Source organism: Sarcophilus harrisii, chromosome 1, assembly GCF_902635505.1.
Source record: "Sarcophilus harrisii chromosome 1, mSarHar1.11, whole genome shotgun sequence".
Classification (NCBI taxonomy): domain Eukaryota; kingdom Metazoa; phylum Chordata; class Mammalia; order Dasyuromorphia; family Dasyuridae; genus Sarcophilus; species Sarcophilus harrisii.
In genome coordinates this window covers 476,667,781-476,685,674 of record NC_045426.1, presented here as the reverse complement: position 1 = coordinate 476,685,674, position 17,894 = coordinate 476,667,781, and the positions used below count along the sequence as shown (strand labels likewise).

Below are 17,894 nucleotides of genomic sequence, written 5' to 3'. Positions count from 1 at the left end.
TTAGAAAATTTTTCCGTACCACTAATATAAATTGGTCACTTTGTAATGTTCATTCATTCTTAGATTTGGAGTCAGGAAGTGTTGGATTCAAATTCTATCTTATACATTTACTAGCTCTGTGACCCCATGCAATTCATTTAACTTCACTGGCCCTCAGATGCTTCCTCTATAAAATGAGAGAATTGATGAGTTCATCAATCATTCTGTCAGTTTCTTCAGCTTTAAATTTATGATTCCATTGTTTCAGTACAACAAAAGCATTGCTTTGTGTAGTAAAATTCCATTCATTTTTTCTTGATGTTAACATAATTTCTCCAATTCATTAGCTATAACTAATAATATAAACTATAAAATATACAATAAAACTAAAAAAATAATTATCAAAGATTCCTTTGACTCATTTTCTAGGATGTGTTCAAAATTCTGACAATTTAATATTTAGAGGTGATAAAATGTTAGAGTAAGACTTAATTCCTATAAATGTGTTATACTTTAATTTTATACAATCATATAGTCAAAAATTATTTGCTGAAAACACTTCTATTCCAATATCCTGGTTATACAAATAGAATATGATTTCTCTAGCATCTCATAGGACTGTTTCACTGGCTTGATACATTTCCCAGAAATGAAGTATAGGAAATTTGAGCTTGAATATTCATTTAGGAAAAGAACCTAATCAATCATGCCTACATAGACATCCATTTTTACAATATCTGGTCAATATTCAAGCCATCAGAAGAAAGCACATTTTCCATTCAATGTGAGAGTGACTTTGGAATTATTGTTTTGTACTCCCCTGATGCTTTCTTTCCATATACCAAATCCTTAACTGAAAATATTCTCACTGTAAACACTAAACAATATAACATGTAAACTAGAAAATTACAGAAAAATTAATCTATTCATTCACAGGATACCGAAAAACATTTTCACTTCAGTGCGTGCATTTATTGTTGAATCTTTGTTAGAGATGAAAACAATTACCCTTTAAGACCAAAGGTTTACTAGGCACAGAGTGAATAAATATATTTGCCTCAAAGGTGAATAAACTCATGTCAACAATAGCTCCAAAAAACCAAAAAAAAACAACCCATAGCAGCATTCATTCAGAGAATTTGTGTTATAACCTCTTCTCTATTCACAAGGGTGGAAGTTATTTTTGTACATGAATAAATTCCTAATGGTTATATATATATATATATATATATATATATATATATATATATATATATATATATATATATATATATATACTGTGTTTACTCCATGGAAACATTTTTATAAAGTGTAATTCTCATTATGTAAACCATCAACTATTTGGGAGAAGCCCTAAGCATGGTTTTTGTGGATAAAATTTATACTAACCCAGTTTATGTAGAACTTAAAAATAGTACTTAGGACCACACAGCTCTGCATCAAAGCATGATACTTGGAGATAATTTCACTTTGCTCCTAAGGAATATAATGATTGTCCTAATCTAATATGCTTCATTGTGAATCTGTTCCAGTTAGTTTTATTGGTTTTAATTCCCCAAGGGGTTCCTTGCTACAGTGTAATGACTCTCCCTATTTCCATGTAGCTATGCCTAAAAATGATAACATGTATGGAAAATACTTGGCTAACTTTAAAGGGCTCTTACAATGTCAGCTGCTATTCTGTCTTTATTCTATGACAAAACAATAAATTTTGGGACTTTATCTGCAGTTCTCCATTAAGTACCTGCCAAACAAAGCATGTGGTTTTGCTTTTAGGATTAAGCTTATCAAGGGGTACTAAAAATACCAAATTGGAGTTCCTGAGAACTTAATTGACAAAAGTTACTTCCTGAAGTCCACTATGATCATCAGTTCCATGATTCTTTACTGTAGCTTTTGCCCAACTTGCAGGTGGGAGGAGGAGGTACAGAAGGGGATGTCCCCTGCCTTTTAAGGTATTCCAGGTATCCTGCAACATCCGGGACATTTATTCTGTTTTCACAGCAGTCCAGTGAGGGAGCTAACAGAATCATGCACACAGCCTTGTTGTCTAAGAGGGTTCTTTGACAAAGGAACCATATGCTCATTGCCAGTTTCCTCTGAGTTTTAGCACAGAACCATACCCTCCATGCTGGTTAGAATACTCTGCCCTTCTGAATGTGAGTCAGGGCTTGGAGAGATGTAGACGTGGGACTATGATGGCAATGGGCTAAGAAGACTCTTTCTGTGAATAGCTATATTTGAGACACAAGAGAAGCACACCACTTTAAATACGGATTCCATTATATTCATTAAGGTGTATGAAGATGCTTTGGTCATTCAGGTACACTGAGTATCAATGTTCCTAGAAAGAATGTGATCCGGGAACATTAGGACAAATCTTGACTGTTCTTTGACAGCAAATATTTATTCCTGGGCACGTTTCTTCATGGAAAAGATGTGAATGTTCAAGTGTTGACTTAATTGTCTCCCCTAGAAGATATAAAAAGAAATGGGGTAAAAAAGAGATAAAGAAAATATCATTTGAAATTCTTAAAAGGCAGTGACCATCTTTTGCCTCTTTTTATACTTCACACAATACATAGAACACAATAGGTACTTAATATTTTTGACTGATTAATTGGGAAACTTGATTTTTCTTTTATTTTTAAAATTTTAACTTTAAATTTTTTTGACTATTGATATTTTATCTTCATTTTTATCTTTGAAGATCTTAATCAGACTTATAAATAACTACCTTTATTATGTATAAATGAGCTCTCCCTAGGATGAATGAGATTTATGTCCTAAATAATTCACATGTTAAAAGGAGTTAATTCAAGAAGTCTTTTCAAATCTATTAATCAGTTAATAATATCTCACACAATGGCACATGTGTGTGCCCACAAATATACTTAACATTTATGGTAGCATTTCAAGGTTTGCAAAGCACTTTACATAAACCTTCTCTTTTGAGATGGGCATAATTGCCCTGATAAGTAGAACCTAGGATGATCCAAATTTTAAAACTGAACCAATGACGGCCAGTACACTTATTTAGTATGTTTAGCAATATTTTAACTTATCCTAACTACTGTCTGATTACCACCTAACTGCTTCATAAGAGACAGAGAGAGTTTAGGGTATTGAGATGAAGTCTGGAAACTATCTAGCAATGGGAGAGGGGAAGAAAGGCAGAATAAAACACAGTCTCTTCTTTCTCTTTCTCTCTTCCCTTCCCCTTCTTCTGCAGATTGCAAGATGGAGATAGTGGAGGGCAAATGTCAGCAGTTTAAAAAAGGGGGAAGGAGCTAGATGCAAGGTTCAGCATTCTACTACTATCTAGCTGCCTCCTTTATCACTTTTAATTTATTATTCCAAGGAAAGAAAACAAACAAAAAAAAGATATTTACCACACACACTCCATAGTGTACATGAGCCACTGTGGCTAATGCAGTGAAAGCCTTGAACACAGATTCCTCCAATCTCCCAAGAAGTCCTGTTACTGCCGCAAAGACCACCAGGGCCAATGGAAACAAGAGGTAGTGGAATGATTCAGATCTGGTGTTGCTCATTTGACAGACGATCACTCTACACTGTTGAAATAAGAGAAAACAATCCCATTTTAAAGTTAAATGGGGGACCCAAAGTTGTCTAAAGGAAGCATGTTAAAAGTTAACGTTATGTATTAGGTTTTCTACTTTTCTTACCCAATTCTCTCCTAGGCTTCCTAATTGTGAGGATTAGAAAATCTGAATTAGTTCCACTAGTATAATGGGAAATGTCCTTTTTCCTTTCATATGTGTAGAAATGAAAGAATACAAATATACACACATAAAGCACACATTAAGGTGCTTTAGTGGAATGAATGGATTTTTTTTGTTTCCCCTTTTCTCTTTCTAAACAGTCTTCTCTATCCCTTTTAGATTTATTTTTGAAATTTTGCTCCTATTCCTGTTTATTCAGACTTCTCAAAAGCACAGTAATAAGCTTTTGGTTTAGTGCTAATCCAGAAAAGCTCTGTCAAGATAATATTTCAAATCCGATTCAATCTATTGTTCTCATTGTTCAGTCATTTCAATTCTGTCTGATTTTTTGTGACACTATTTGGGATTTTCTTGGCAAAGCTACCATGGTGGTTTGCCATTTTCTTCTCCAGCTCATTTTACAGATGAGGAAACTGAGGCAAACAAGGTTAAGTGACTTGCCCAGGATTACACAGCTTTTAGGTCTCTAAGGCCAGATTTAAATCCAGAAATATGAGATTTCCTGACTTCTGACCCATCACTCTTATCTATTCACTGTTCCATCTACTAGTACTACTAACCCTAACCCTATATACTCAAGGGTAAGGCAGCTATGTAGCTGAAGCGTAGTGCCTGGGGTGATCAAATGCAGGTAATTTTCTAAAAGGAGTTCCCAGACCACAAAATAGATCAATATTAAGCCTAACTGTAGATCTAAAAAGATGTAAGCCATTAATAATTGTAAGCTTTTGAACTTGTAGGAAACAAGAACAGGGCCAAATGACTCCATTTTTTGACTCTATAATAAAAATTTTAACATTTAACTTGAAATATCAAATAAAATTTTCTCAATTTAGAGTAGAAAGTCTAATAGTCTAATCCCCTCATTTTACAGATGTGGAAACTGAGTCACCAGGAGATTAAATTACTTGTGTCTTCTCCCTCTACTCAGCTAGGGGAGGGGGGGGACTATGTTTGGGCAAAGATTATCTTGGGGTACTCTCTCCCCAATGAGATAGTAAGCAGGGAAGCCAGCAGCTTTTGAAATATTCTCACTAACTTGGTGTCTTCCCACCAAATGCTAGTTATATGAAACACCATCACAAATGGTGAATAGTGAGTAAACCCATTTATTCAAGCAAAAAGTGAACAGAAATTGAGAAGTTATATAGATTAGAATATACTAGAAATACACAAAAAATGAATGAATAAATTCTTTATATTGGTGAGAAAAGTTCCAATCTCACCCAAGGGGAAACTCTAGTCTCTGGAAAGCCAAACTAGAAATCAGGTAGATGTAAAAGACCTAACCTTCACCTTCATTCCAAAAATCTACCTCTATCTCTCAAGCCATGAAGAATGCCTTTTCTCCAATCTGGAATCCCATTCCCCACATAACATGCAGCATAGGACTGCTACCCCTTCTCCACCCATTCTGACAAATGGTAGCAAAATGGTACAATGGTAGGTACAATAGAATAAAATTATCTGAGTTCAAATAATAACCCTGGGGAATGACTTTGGTCATCTTTGTCTTTTTCAGTCTTCCCTCCTCTCTAAAAAGGAAAGAGCTGGACTGGATGGATTGTAGGTTTTAATTCCACTCTAAATCTAGGATCCTAGGATCAGATAGGTGATAAGAAACAAGAGTGGGTACTCAAAGGTAGTTTTTTGATTCTAGATTCAGTGCTCACTCCATTATTGCACTGCTTCCTTCTAAAGCAAAGCTCTTTCCTCATGAACAACCTTGCATTAATATTTCTTAAAAGATCTGGGTATAATGGTCCATGCTTCTAAACCCTGCTACAGGGGAGCTTGAAGCTGGTGGATCAATTGAGTTGATTTTACAGTTGATTGCTGGCTTTTTGCACTGAATCTAGTACCAATATGGTGAATCTAGGATCCACCAGGCTGTCTAACAAAAGGCAAATCACCCTAGTTTGGAGGGATATCTGAGCATATTTAATAATATAAAAAAGGAGTTTGTGAAGGGGTCATAGGATGATTCTGGGTACAAGGAATTACACCCTCTCAACTACTGCTTGACCATCACAGGAGGTTCAAAGCTTGTGTATTTTTTCCTTTAAAAATGTCAAGAAACAAATGGATAAACTAAGATAAATTTTAACTTATCAATCTCAAACTATGAAAAGAAAAGATTCATGCTAAAGTAACATGTGTCATTATTTGCTACTGGGTAAAAATAATGAAACTCCAAGTATAAAAATTTCAAGGAGAAAAAAAAAATTGCCATGACAACATACACTTGGTGTCTCCATAGGAAATATAAATAGGAACAACCAGCCAGAACCAGAAAATTAAAGGAAAATGTGACTTTTTTTTCATTTGGAAATATGATTTCAGCTACCATATTTTAAGTCATTTAACTCAAAAAGAAAAGCAGGCAAATATTATTTACCCCCTGGTTTTAGGAGGTAGGGAGAATGGTGATACCCTGGTTAGAAACCGAACAGCTAGGAAATACACAATTTGGGAATGATGGTTCCATAGCATATTTGAAAAAAGAAATGCAAACAAACAGATGGCAATTTGTGAAATGAAAACTTCTAGATTACTTTCTTCAGTAAAAATGCCCTGGCCCTTATCAACTTATTTTCAAAATGTCTGCCTACTTTCACAAATGGAAACTTTTCTTTCTGACACCATAAAACATAATGAAATGGAAACAACTAGAACTAGCATTTACATAGCACTTTACAAATATTATTTCATTTTATTCTCTCAGCAACCCTTGGAAGTAGGTATTATTATCCCTACATTTCTTTTTCTTTTTTTTCCCCTGAGGCAATTGGGGTCAAGTGACTTGCCCAGGGACACACAGCTAGGAAGTCAAATTTGAACTCGGGTCCTCCTGACTTCAGGACTAGTGTTCTATCCACTCTACCACCTAGTTGCGCCATATCCCCACATTTCAAATGAGGAAACTGAGGCAGAAAGACTCGCTTGGAGTCACACAGCTTATAAGTGTCTGAAGCTTTACTGGAACTCAAATCTTCCTGACTCCAGGCCTGATGTTCCATACATTGTGTAACCCAGCTGCCTAGAGTTACAGGATTTGGAATTAAATCAACCAGGGCTTGAATCCTGACTCTCCTACTTAAAAATTTATGTAGTTTGGGGCAAGTTTTTAGCCTCTTTAGACCTTTATTTGCAAAGGAATCTAATTAGACTAGATGATCCTTAAATGATTTTCAGTTCTTATGGTGTTCATGCATTACGGCAAACAAAATAGCATAGTCAATATTCAGCTTTTACTCTTGCAACTTCAAGCATTTGCCTTATTTTACTACTAACCTTATTTTCACTTTCACATTGACAACCATATACATCCACAACAGAAAAAAATGGTGATGGACAGGTTTGTGGAGTGGATGGCATCTTACTGGGAGCTTCAATGGTCTTGTTCACCCTGCCAGTAGAGAGCTCCCCATGCATTAGTTGCATATTTTCATTGTTTGCCTTCAAAATTCAAGTTTTGTGTTGCAATTATGCCCCTAGAATTTAGTGCAAGTCTTTTGGGATGTAAGCCTGAGCGTGCAAAATCAGTGACGCAGCTTAGAGAGAAAATGAAAGTGTTAGATAAATTTCATGCTCTTGACCAGCTGGCTAGAGACCTCGAGGCTGTCAATTAACCAGCTCAGCTCAAGGTTAAATATCAAGTCATTTCCACTCTGCTTTCATACCCCAAGACCCTTAAGCAGTGGTCCTCAAAGTGTAGTCCAAAGAATTGTTGGGGGGGTCTACAAATTCAAAATTATTTTTTATTTCTAATATAGTAAATAGCTATAAATATAACCCATGTGAATAAAAACTCTTTGAACAGATCCTCCATAGTTTTTTTAACAACATGAAGATACTGAGAACAAAAGTTTGAGAACCACTGCCCTTAAGGATCTCAGACAGGCCACAAAGCAAAGAGCATTGATGGATTATTTCAAACTGGCGCATCCTTCACCATCACCAACCACCAGCTGTGAAAGATTGAGTCAAAGGTGATGTTCAGATCTCACTAGTCTTGGTGTCTCAGAGCAGCTGGAACTAAAGTCCCACAACCTCTCCCTTTGGTTTACAGCAGTATAGCATATAGTACTCAGCCTTACAATGTCATCTGACATGGTGGAAGAAGATTCAGGTTTAAAATGTTTTAGTTTTTTAAGAGTTTTATTTACTACATAGTACTTATGATACTGTAGATTTCATGTGTTATGAAAATGAATGTTGTCTAAAATCAATAGTTTCATTTTTTTAAGTTGAGATCTTAGTACAAAAGATCACAGAATTCTAGGAGATTAAAAACAAGAAAAAATATTTTGTATGATGCGTGTTATGAGAATTAATGTTTTGTTATAAAGAAGTATATGAAGAAAAGTGTTTTCAGCTATCTAGGGGAAAATTACAGTTTTGGGTGGTTGTGGGAACCTAAACCCCTATTTCCCATAAGTTTAATGTTCAACATTTATATTTTTACTTCCATACACATTTTCTAGGAACATTACCTCTGTAAAAGTTGAGGATTACTATATATTAAAATCATATTAAATAGTGAGGTATTAATAGATCTCTAGCTTTCAGAGACCAAAGTTCCCTAACTTGTTTTCAACTTTTCTCATTAAAATTCCTTGTTCCTTCTAAAAGATTTACAATATCATTCAACAATAGTTTTCATTGTAGAAGGCAGAAGTAGTAAAACAACAGATATACCCATTTCTCTACATATACCCTGGATTTGTTAAGCTACAGCCCAAACACTGAGTATTTATTAATTCCAAAGAATCTGTGGGATAGGGCATTAGGGAACCAAGGATTTCATCCTTTGTCCCATTTTGAGATCCAGATCATTCTACATCAGGAAATTCTAATTCAACATGTTTCCCCCCAAATAGTTTCACAATTCCTTTCTTTTTTTTGTGATGATAAACTGCAGAGCCAATCTATATTGACAAAAGGATTTCCTCACCAATAGCTTCTTATATTGATGAAATCAAAATCCAAAAAAAAAAAGTCCTATATTAAATGAAAACGTCTAGATTACTTTTCCCAATGAGGATGCCCTTGCCCCTTGTAATAAGGCAGGGAAAAGAAAATTCATTGCCATTTTTGCTAACACTACACTCCTCTCCATATACTTTTTGATACAGCTATCCTGGCCAACTTTCTATTCCTCACACACCCGACTCCATCTACCAACTCCATGTCTTTGCATTATGAACTAGCCTAGAATGCTGCTCTCCCTTCTCATTTCCACCTCCATCTTTCCTGCCCTTCCTCAAGACAGCTGAAATCCTACCTTCTACAAGAGGCATTTTTTTCCCTTGCCGCTAATGCCTTCACCTGCATTACCTTCCATTACACTAAATATCTCTTGTATTCATAATTTTTATAGATAGACAGACAGATAGACAGACTCTTCCAGTTATAATGTGAGCTTCTTGAAAGCAGGGACCACGTTTCTTGCTTTTCTTTTTATTCACAATACTTGGTAATAGTAAACACTTAATAAATATTTGTTGGCTGACAAATATTTTAAAGTAATAAGGCAATATGTGTCTATCACCAAATTCAGAGTCTGATCCACTAAATGCTCTTCAAGTCAACATGCCCCAAAAGGAGCCATTTGATTTAGTCTTAGTGTCTGAGCATTTAAATCTAAGAACCATCTCAAGACACACGGGTCCACTTTTGGGGCAGCAAAGTGATGCAATGGATAGAGCACCAGACCTGGAGCCAGGAATTTGTGGTTATTTTTCAATAATATCCAAGTCGTCATGACCCTATTTTGGGCTTTCTTGCCCAAGAAACTAGTTTGCCATTTTCCTTTTCCCGATAATATTACAAATGGGAAAACTGAAGCAAACAGGATTAAGTCACTTATCCAGTCACACAGCTAGTATGCTCAGGAAGCCCCAATTTCAGTCCATCACATGTTTATAATTTTTATAATCTTAAGCAAATCATTTAATCTGTTTGCCTCAGTTTCCTCATCTATTAAATGGTGATAATAATAGTTCTCTACCCACTTATAATACAAGTTAGAATCTTTTGGGTACTTACAGCAACACTGGAGAAGGCAACACCAACCATAAATAAAAATAATCTGGGCTGCTTGATTAATATATCACATGGAGATAAAGCCACCCAAACAGTCAGGAGGAAAAACAGGAGGGTAGGAGACACCAAAGGGAGCAAAGCTTCATACAAAGAATCCTTCTTCAGTGTTTTCTTCTGGTATGCCCTAGAACACAGAAAAATGAAAAATTTTAACATTTTAACATTAAAGAATGGGCCCAGAATTAGAAAATTAGACTTAATGTGAGGAGACCTGAATTCTGGGCTCTGTTACTAATGAGTTTGTGACTTTTAATAAGTCATTTAAACTCTTTGAACCTCATCTGAAAAACAAGGGTTAATCTAATATTCTGCTTTAATAGGGAAGTATTATGTATGTCTCATATGGATTGCCAAATGTAAGTAATTAGGACATAGCAACAACATAATCATAGAATGTTGAGTTAAAAGAGACCCTAAAGAATATTTAGTTTAATACCCTGTTGTAAAACATATTATTTGTAAAAATAAGGAAACTGAGGATCAAAGAGACTTGCCCAAAGTGTTACTAACTAACTAGCTTTATGTCTAAATCACAGACCCATTTTGAACTTATCTTGGTATACAAGGTAAGAAAGTGTTCTATGTCTGATTGTGCTAGAATGCTTTCCAGTTTTGGTCAAATAGTGATTCTTATACCAATAACTGGGATCTTTGAAGTTATCAAATTGTATTTCCTTGCTTCTCTATATTGTATATCTAATCTGCTTCACTGATCAACCTTTTTATTTTTTAATCAGTACTATTTATTTTGTTTTTAATTTATGAGATTAAAAAAGCATTTCCAAACGTAGTATTTTTAAAAATGATTATTACATGAAACTGAAAATCTGTTATGTACAATTCCATTTATATAGAGATAGAGAAAATAAATTTCTTTCTGTAGGGATAGCTACAATTATACACAAATATCTATGTGGGTATATGGATGTGTGGGTGGGTGTGGATATATATATAAAGATATACACATATATACATGCATATATACACATATACACACATATATATGTTAAATTATTCTATACATACTTCTATTTATCAGTTCTTTCTCTGAATGCAAATAGTGTCTTTCTTTCTATGTCCTTTGTAGTAATTTGGGAATTTATAATAGAATAATTTATTTACTCAAAGTCATTCTTAAAACAGTATTGTTATCACTGTGTACAATGTTCTCTTGATTCTGCTTATTTCATTCTTCATTATTTGGTACAAATTCATATTTTCTTAAATCATTGAGCTCATCATTTTTTTATAGCACATAGTAGTCCATCATAATCATATAACACAATTTGTTCAATTTGTTTCAAATTTATTTTACTGTGTATTGCTTTGTTGCAGGGACTGAGATCTGGTAAGTGCTAGTCCCCCTTCTCACTTTTTTTCATTGATCTTTTGAGGTTCTTGATCTTTTGTTACTCCAGATGAATTACGTCATCATTTTTTATTATGCATAATAATTCTTTAGTAGTTTGACTGTGTTAGCACTGAGAAATAAATTTTAAGTAGTATTATAATTTGTGTTATCTTTGCTCAGTCTACCCATGTATTTGCAACCTATATTTGTGCAAAGTGTGTTAATACTTAGTATTTATATTAGTATTTAGTAATGTTAGTAATATTCATATTAGTATTCATATATTTTTTTATCTAGACAAGTAGATTCCCAAGTATTTTATACTTTCTGTAGTTATTATAATAGAATTTCCTCTTGGATTTTGTCAGCAGCATACAGAAATGGTTGTGATTTCTTGGTTTGTTTGGGTTTTTTTACATTCTGCAAGTTTACTGAAATTAACTGTTTCAATTGGTTTTTTAATTGATTCTCTTGAGTTCTCTAAACCATTATATCATGTACAAGAAAAAAGTGGTAATTTTGTCTATTTGAATATATTTATTCCTTTAATTTGTCTTTCTTAATGCTGCAGTTAGCATTTTTTAGCACTATTTTGAATAATAATGGTAATAACGAGCATCCTTATTTTATTCCTGATTCTACTGGAAAAGTCTCTCATTTACCCCCGTTGTTACAGATTTAATACCTGGTCTTGGTTTTGGATAGATTTACATAATCATCTTAAGGAAAGATTCATTCATTCCTTTGTTTTCTAGTATTTTTAAAAGAAATGGGTACTGTATATTATCAAAAGCTTTTTTTTTTCCCCTACATTTTTGTGTATGTTCATCCTTCTAGCCAACTTCCTGACTTCAGACTTTATATTAGGATCAGGCTCTATGAACTCTTGGAGGGAATGTCTGGGCTTTGTTTGTGACATGTTAGGTCTTTTTTGTGGCTTTTCTGGGGGTAAGAAAACTATGTTATCCCAGGATCTCAGAGACAACTCAGGCTGAGGGCTTTTGTAAACTTTTATTGCTCCCAAAGTAGTCTGATGATCCAGGACAAAAACTAATCATAGCTCTCCTCAACTGAGTTCTGGGTTGGGTCTGAGTAATATATCTATGGACCTGTCTCTGGGCAATTCTAGTGAATTATGAGCTCCTCGAATGTAGAAACTATGCCTTTCTTTTCATCTCTAGCACTTGGCAGAGAGTGTGTGGCAATAGTATATCCATTTAATAAATTTCTTTTTTGAGTATTTACTTGCAGCCTGCTGCTGGTATCAGCTACCTTGAGCCAGCTGGAAAGCTCTGATGGTTCAGAGAAAACTCATTGCAGGCTTTTTTTGGTCTCCTGGTTATTCCCCTACATTTCCAGATCTTTATGGAGTAGTTCTGGTGGGGAGCTAAGTTTTACTTCTTCTGGCTACTCCTCAACCTTGCATCCACCACCTTAATTTTCCCATCACCTCCCCACAATCCCTATGTGCTAGCACACATTACCTTTATTATTTTAAAATCACAACTCTTACTTTACCCAAAACAGTATTACTGAGCTAGAGATCTGCCCTCTTATTCATCTGAGTAACTTTTGTAATGGAGAATTAGATAATGCAGTGGATAGATTGGTCAATTTTGAATCAGGAAGAACTGAGTTCAAATCCAGTCTCAGACACTTATTAACTCCATGGCTCTAAGCAAGACATTTAATTCTGTTTGTCTCAGTTTCTTTATTTGTAAAATGAGCTGGAGAAGGAAATGGCAAACTACTCCAATATTTTTGCCATGAAAATCCCAAATGGGGTCACAAAGAGTTAGACATGACTGATGCATAACCTTTCTAAACTTTTGTATTGCTTCCAAAGCTCAAATCCACAAATTTTTAAGTGCCCTAGAGGCAATTCCAAAAATTTTTAAAGCAATGGCAACATTCCTGGAAATAAGTGTCTTAACTTCTGAAGGTGTCTAAACTGAAGGGAATAACATTCAGTTTAGATGTCTAAATACTGATGTTTGTGTTGAAATGAAATGAGCTTCTTGTCATCCTTATTTCTCAGTTCCTTAGAACTACTTTTTCCTGAGAAGAAGAAGCCTGTTGTGAAATGAGCATTTTAAGCATCTAGGATAATTTCTATTTTGTCTGAATTTTAAACCACTCCGTATGTACTGAAATATTGGGATTCAACAACAAAAATAAAGGCATGGAAAACAATCACATATTCACACAAACACACACATACATACAAAATAAGCTGTTAAATTTGTATCATAGTAACATGAAGTTAAACAAGTAGAATATGTGGAATCACTGGATAAAACAGTGCTATTCATTAATGATTTTAACAGATTCATATTTACAAATATATGTATAAACACTCAAAAATGAAGAACAAGTTTGTTGACATCTAGCTGTATGCAATATAAAGAGCAAATATAAAAATAAGTAACAATCTATAGCATTCTCTTGAGGAATTCTCATAAGAATCCTGCAAGATATTGCTATTACTTCACTCCCATTTAATACAAAGAAAGTGGATTAAGAAATTAAATGATTTGTCCATCATTATAAGTCTAACTAATAAAGAAGTAGAATTTGAACTCAGTTCTCTCCCACATCCAAATTTCACATTATTCCTACTTACCTTACATGATTTCTCATGATGACCCATCTATCCCAGTCTCAAAAAGAGGAATTGAACATATTAACCAGGAGATAAATGTCCAAATCTACCATAATGAATGTCCAAATCTACCACACAAAAGGCCAGAATTCAATTCAATAAATATTCACCGAACATCCAAGCTCCATGTATAATACACTCAATTTATTTGGGACAAAAGCTGTTGTTTTTATCTGAGTACTTACTATCTTTTAAATTGAAAGGCACACTTACATGTAGATGTTGTACAACGTGTGGGGGAGAGAAAGGAAAATGCTGCAGCCTGGAAAACAGACAGAAGATTTATGAATGGTCATTTATTATTCACTCCCATGAGAACAAGCCTGTACTGCAATGATAATAATGGAAATACTCTGCTATCTGACAAGGAAATTCAAGGGTGGCTTCAATCCTACTTTCACTGCCAGCTTCACAAGTGACTCAAGTAAAGCAGCATTAGAAATGGTGTCAGGGAACAAATATTTTGGGTGCAATGATTTTTATGTTATTTTTCTTTATGTGAACACAAATGTCAAGAATTGAAATTTCCCCAAAAAGTATACCTTGATGTCAAGACTTTGCATTCACTCAAGTTGAGAATGATTCTGAATATTGAACTGATTCCAAACAATGATAATAAAGAACTAGCATTTCTATAAAGTGCTTTTCAGGTATTTGATCCTTACAACAACCTTGTGAGGTAATTCTAATATTAAAGAAACTAAGATCCCGAACTATTGAGAGCCATACAGCTAGTAAATATTTGAGAAAACATTTGAAATCAGGTCTTCCTTGTATGTGCACGAATGTTTGTGGTAGCCCTCTTTGTAGTGGCTAGAAACTGGAAACTAAGTGGATGCCCATCAGTTGGCGAATGGCTGAATAAATTGTGGTATATGAATATTATGGAATATTATTGTTCTGTAAGAAATGACCAACAGGATGATTTCACGACTTACACGAACTGATGCTGAGTGAAATGAGCAGGACCAGAAGTTCATTATATACTTCAACAACAATACTATATGATGACCAGTTCTGATGGACCTGGCTATCCTCAGCAAGGAGATCAACCAAATCATTTCCAATGGAGCAGTAATGAACTGAACCAGCTACGCCCAGAGAAAGAACTCTGGGTGATGACTAAAAACCATTACATTGAATTCCCAATCCCTATATTTTTTCCCGCCTGCATTTTTGATTTCCTTCACAAGCTAATTGTACAATATTTCAGAGTCTGATTCTTTTTGTACAGCAAAATAACAGTTTGGTCATGTATACTTATTGTGTATCTAATTTATATTTTAATATATTTAACATCTACTGGTCATCCTGCCATCTGGGGGAGAGGGTGCGGGGTAAGAGGTGAAAAATTGGAACAAGAAGTTTGGCAATTGTTAATGCTGTAAAATTACCCATGCATATAACCTGTAAATAAAAGGCTATTAAATAAAAAAAATAATAATAAAAAAAGAAATAGCAAATTAGCAGCCTTGCCAAAAAAAAAGAAAGAAAGAAAGAAAGAAAGAAATCAGGTCTTCCTGATTCAAGTCCAGCACTATCCACCTTGCCACTTTAGCTATGAAAATGTATCAGCTGACATCAGGCTGAGTGCCAAGGGGTAGATAACATCTGAAAAATTCTTCTAAAAGTAATGAACATTTTGACATATATTACTTCAGCATTTGGGGGATCTCATCCATGTGAAGTCTCTTCTTCCTGACCCATCCACAGATTCTCATTTTGTTTTCTTTCTGGTTTAATTTCCTTCAGTGATGCTCCACTAGGAATTTTACTGAATTTTACTGAAGACCAGAGACCTTCCTTGAGATCTTGAACATTCCATGGCTGTCTGTCATCCTTTACTCTTAATATACCCACCACTTTCTATTTTGATCATACTTCCTCAGTGATGTGTTACTTGCATATAGGACATCATTGGGAGAATGACACAGTAAATACAACACTGGCCCTAGAGTCAGGAGGACCTGAGTTCACATCCAGCCTCAGATACTTACTAATTGTATGACCCAGAGCATGTCACTTAATCCAGTTTGTCTCCCTTCTTCAATGAGTTGGAGAAAGAAATGGCAAACCATTCCAGTATCTTTGCCAAGAAAAGCCCAAATGAGGTCATGGGGACATGACTGAAATGACTCAAATATAACAAAAAAGACATCCGATCTGCCAGCTTCTTGTACCACTAACCTACGGGTCTGCCATGATTTTGTAGTTCAGGGATTGGATTATATGTGGTATTTCAAGATACACAGACATGTAACATCACCCAGAGAACATTTGTATTTATTTTTAAAATTAAAGATAGACTTTTATGCCAGGAAGCAGCTTGGGAGCATTAAAAGAACTGCATAATTTCCCAAGTGCAATCGCCCACTCTCTTCCTTTTATTTAATTCTGGGCTCCACTCACTGTCCATCTGCCTATGTCCTGATAGACTAATTGGATGGACTCGCCTTCCAAGTGCACATCACAGACAGGTCAATAAACATTTTTCATACATTTAGCTTTCCCTGGATGGAATGTTAGGCTGGGCTCTTGTGAGTAATTAGGGATCATATTGAACAAGTCTTGTGCCGTTTGGATTTGATGTAGTGCTCACAGTATCATTTACAAACAAGTGACATTGGTAATGAAAGGATTATCCCTATTTTATATAGAAAGATTAGAAGTTCAGAATAACAAAATAATTAACTAAATAGTATCAATAATTCAGAAACCAATCCATTGTTCTGTGATCAGAATAGTTTTTTAAAAAGACTGATATTAGGCAATTTTCAGCATCAAAAGAAGAAAACAAGAAAATGTGGAACCAAGTATATCATAGAATTCTGGAGGTGGGAAGGACTTTAGCCACTATTTACTTCCAGCCTCTAATTTTGTAAATGAAGAAAGTGGGAGTCAAAAAGGCCAATTAAATTCCCCAGTATCATATACTGAATTAGCTCAAATCTGAATGTTTTGAGAGAAATACACATTTCTTTTCACTTTACCAAATTGCTTTAAATTTCTCTAAAAATAATGGTAACATTTATGTTTCATTTCTTTCCAAATAAGAAACAGGTGCATCATTAATCAGTGGGGTAATGTTTTGGCCTTATATAGTTGGAGAATATACTGACAATTGTATCCTCTTTTAAATATACACTGGCATGACAGAAAAGCATTTAAATCCAAATTCAAGTGAGTTGTACGGGTTATGTCATGCCAGCATTTAGCTTATTAAATGAATTTGTACTAGATATAATTAGAGATTGTTCCATGTTGACTTTTGTTCCAAATCTTCTTGATAACACTGCCCTTAGGAACTGCACTTGATTAGGTGTGATGGAGATTAAGTTCTTCTCTGTTCAACTATTCATAAAATGTGTTATAATGGTGAAGTGATAGAAATTAGAGATTTCCTGAAATAGTAAGGTGATTTACATAAGGTGGAAGAGGACCTATTTTAATCTACTTGATATAAAACTTTATCATTTAAGATTTAGTGGATAGGGGGAAAAATAGAAAACAGAAGTGTCATGAACTTGGAATGAAGAAGCAGTTGAACCTCTATCCCCACTGGTTCTCCCACAAGCCCAAGCAAAGTTTTCACGCAATCCATATTTAGGCAATAAACTTTCTCAGTTTTTGACATGGATTTCTTTGTCAACACCCTTCTTTTATCCATCTTTCCCTTTCCTTTTCTGAAATGGAAAAATTCTCCCTAAAATAATGAAGCAGCTGAAGAACTTGCAATCCAAAGAGGGAACCTAAATATTCTCTTTTCTACTTGTATACATTCTCAAAATTACTGCTTGCTGGATTTTCTGAGTTTAATGAGCTTTGCAGCTAAGCTATGTTTTCTATTAAAAAGAGGGGGTATTGAGACAGAAGTTCAATAAAATCTCAAGTAAAATATAGTCATTCGAACATCTGCATTAGATTAGAGGAGACACAAGACAAAACACTGACTCTTGAGGTTAAATCTAAATTTCCTGCTGCAGTTCTTGAAGAGATTGAGAGTTTAGATCAAAAAGCCAACAAAGAAAAGCATGAAACATCTCAGAGT

The 17,894-nt window shown here is 34.7% G+C and overlaps 1 protein-coding gene across 1 annotated transcript in view; it reads right to left on the bottom strand.

The window, feature by feature from the left end:
* Positions 1-1,352: 1,352 nt before the first annotated feature.
* The window catches only part of LOC111719032 (ethanolaminephosphotransferase 1-like), a 160,898-nt gene continuing 144,356 nt past the window's right edge, over positions 1,353-17,894 (bottom strand). Inside the window, exons 7-10 of the mRNA XM_023496028.2 lie at positions 14,060-14,108; positions 9,777-9,957; positions 3,372-3,554; positions 1,353-2,451 (exon numbers count right to left, since the gene is read on the bottom strand). Coding sequence (XP_023351796.1) covers positions 2,386-2,451; positions 3,372-3,554; positions 9,777-9,957; positions 14,060-14,108 — 479 coding nt within the window. The 3' untranslated portion in view covers positions 1,353-2,385. The remainder of the gene's footprint in view (positions 2,452-3,371; positions 3,555-9,776; positions 9,958-14,059; positions 14,109-17,894) is intronic.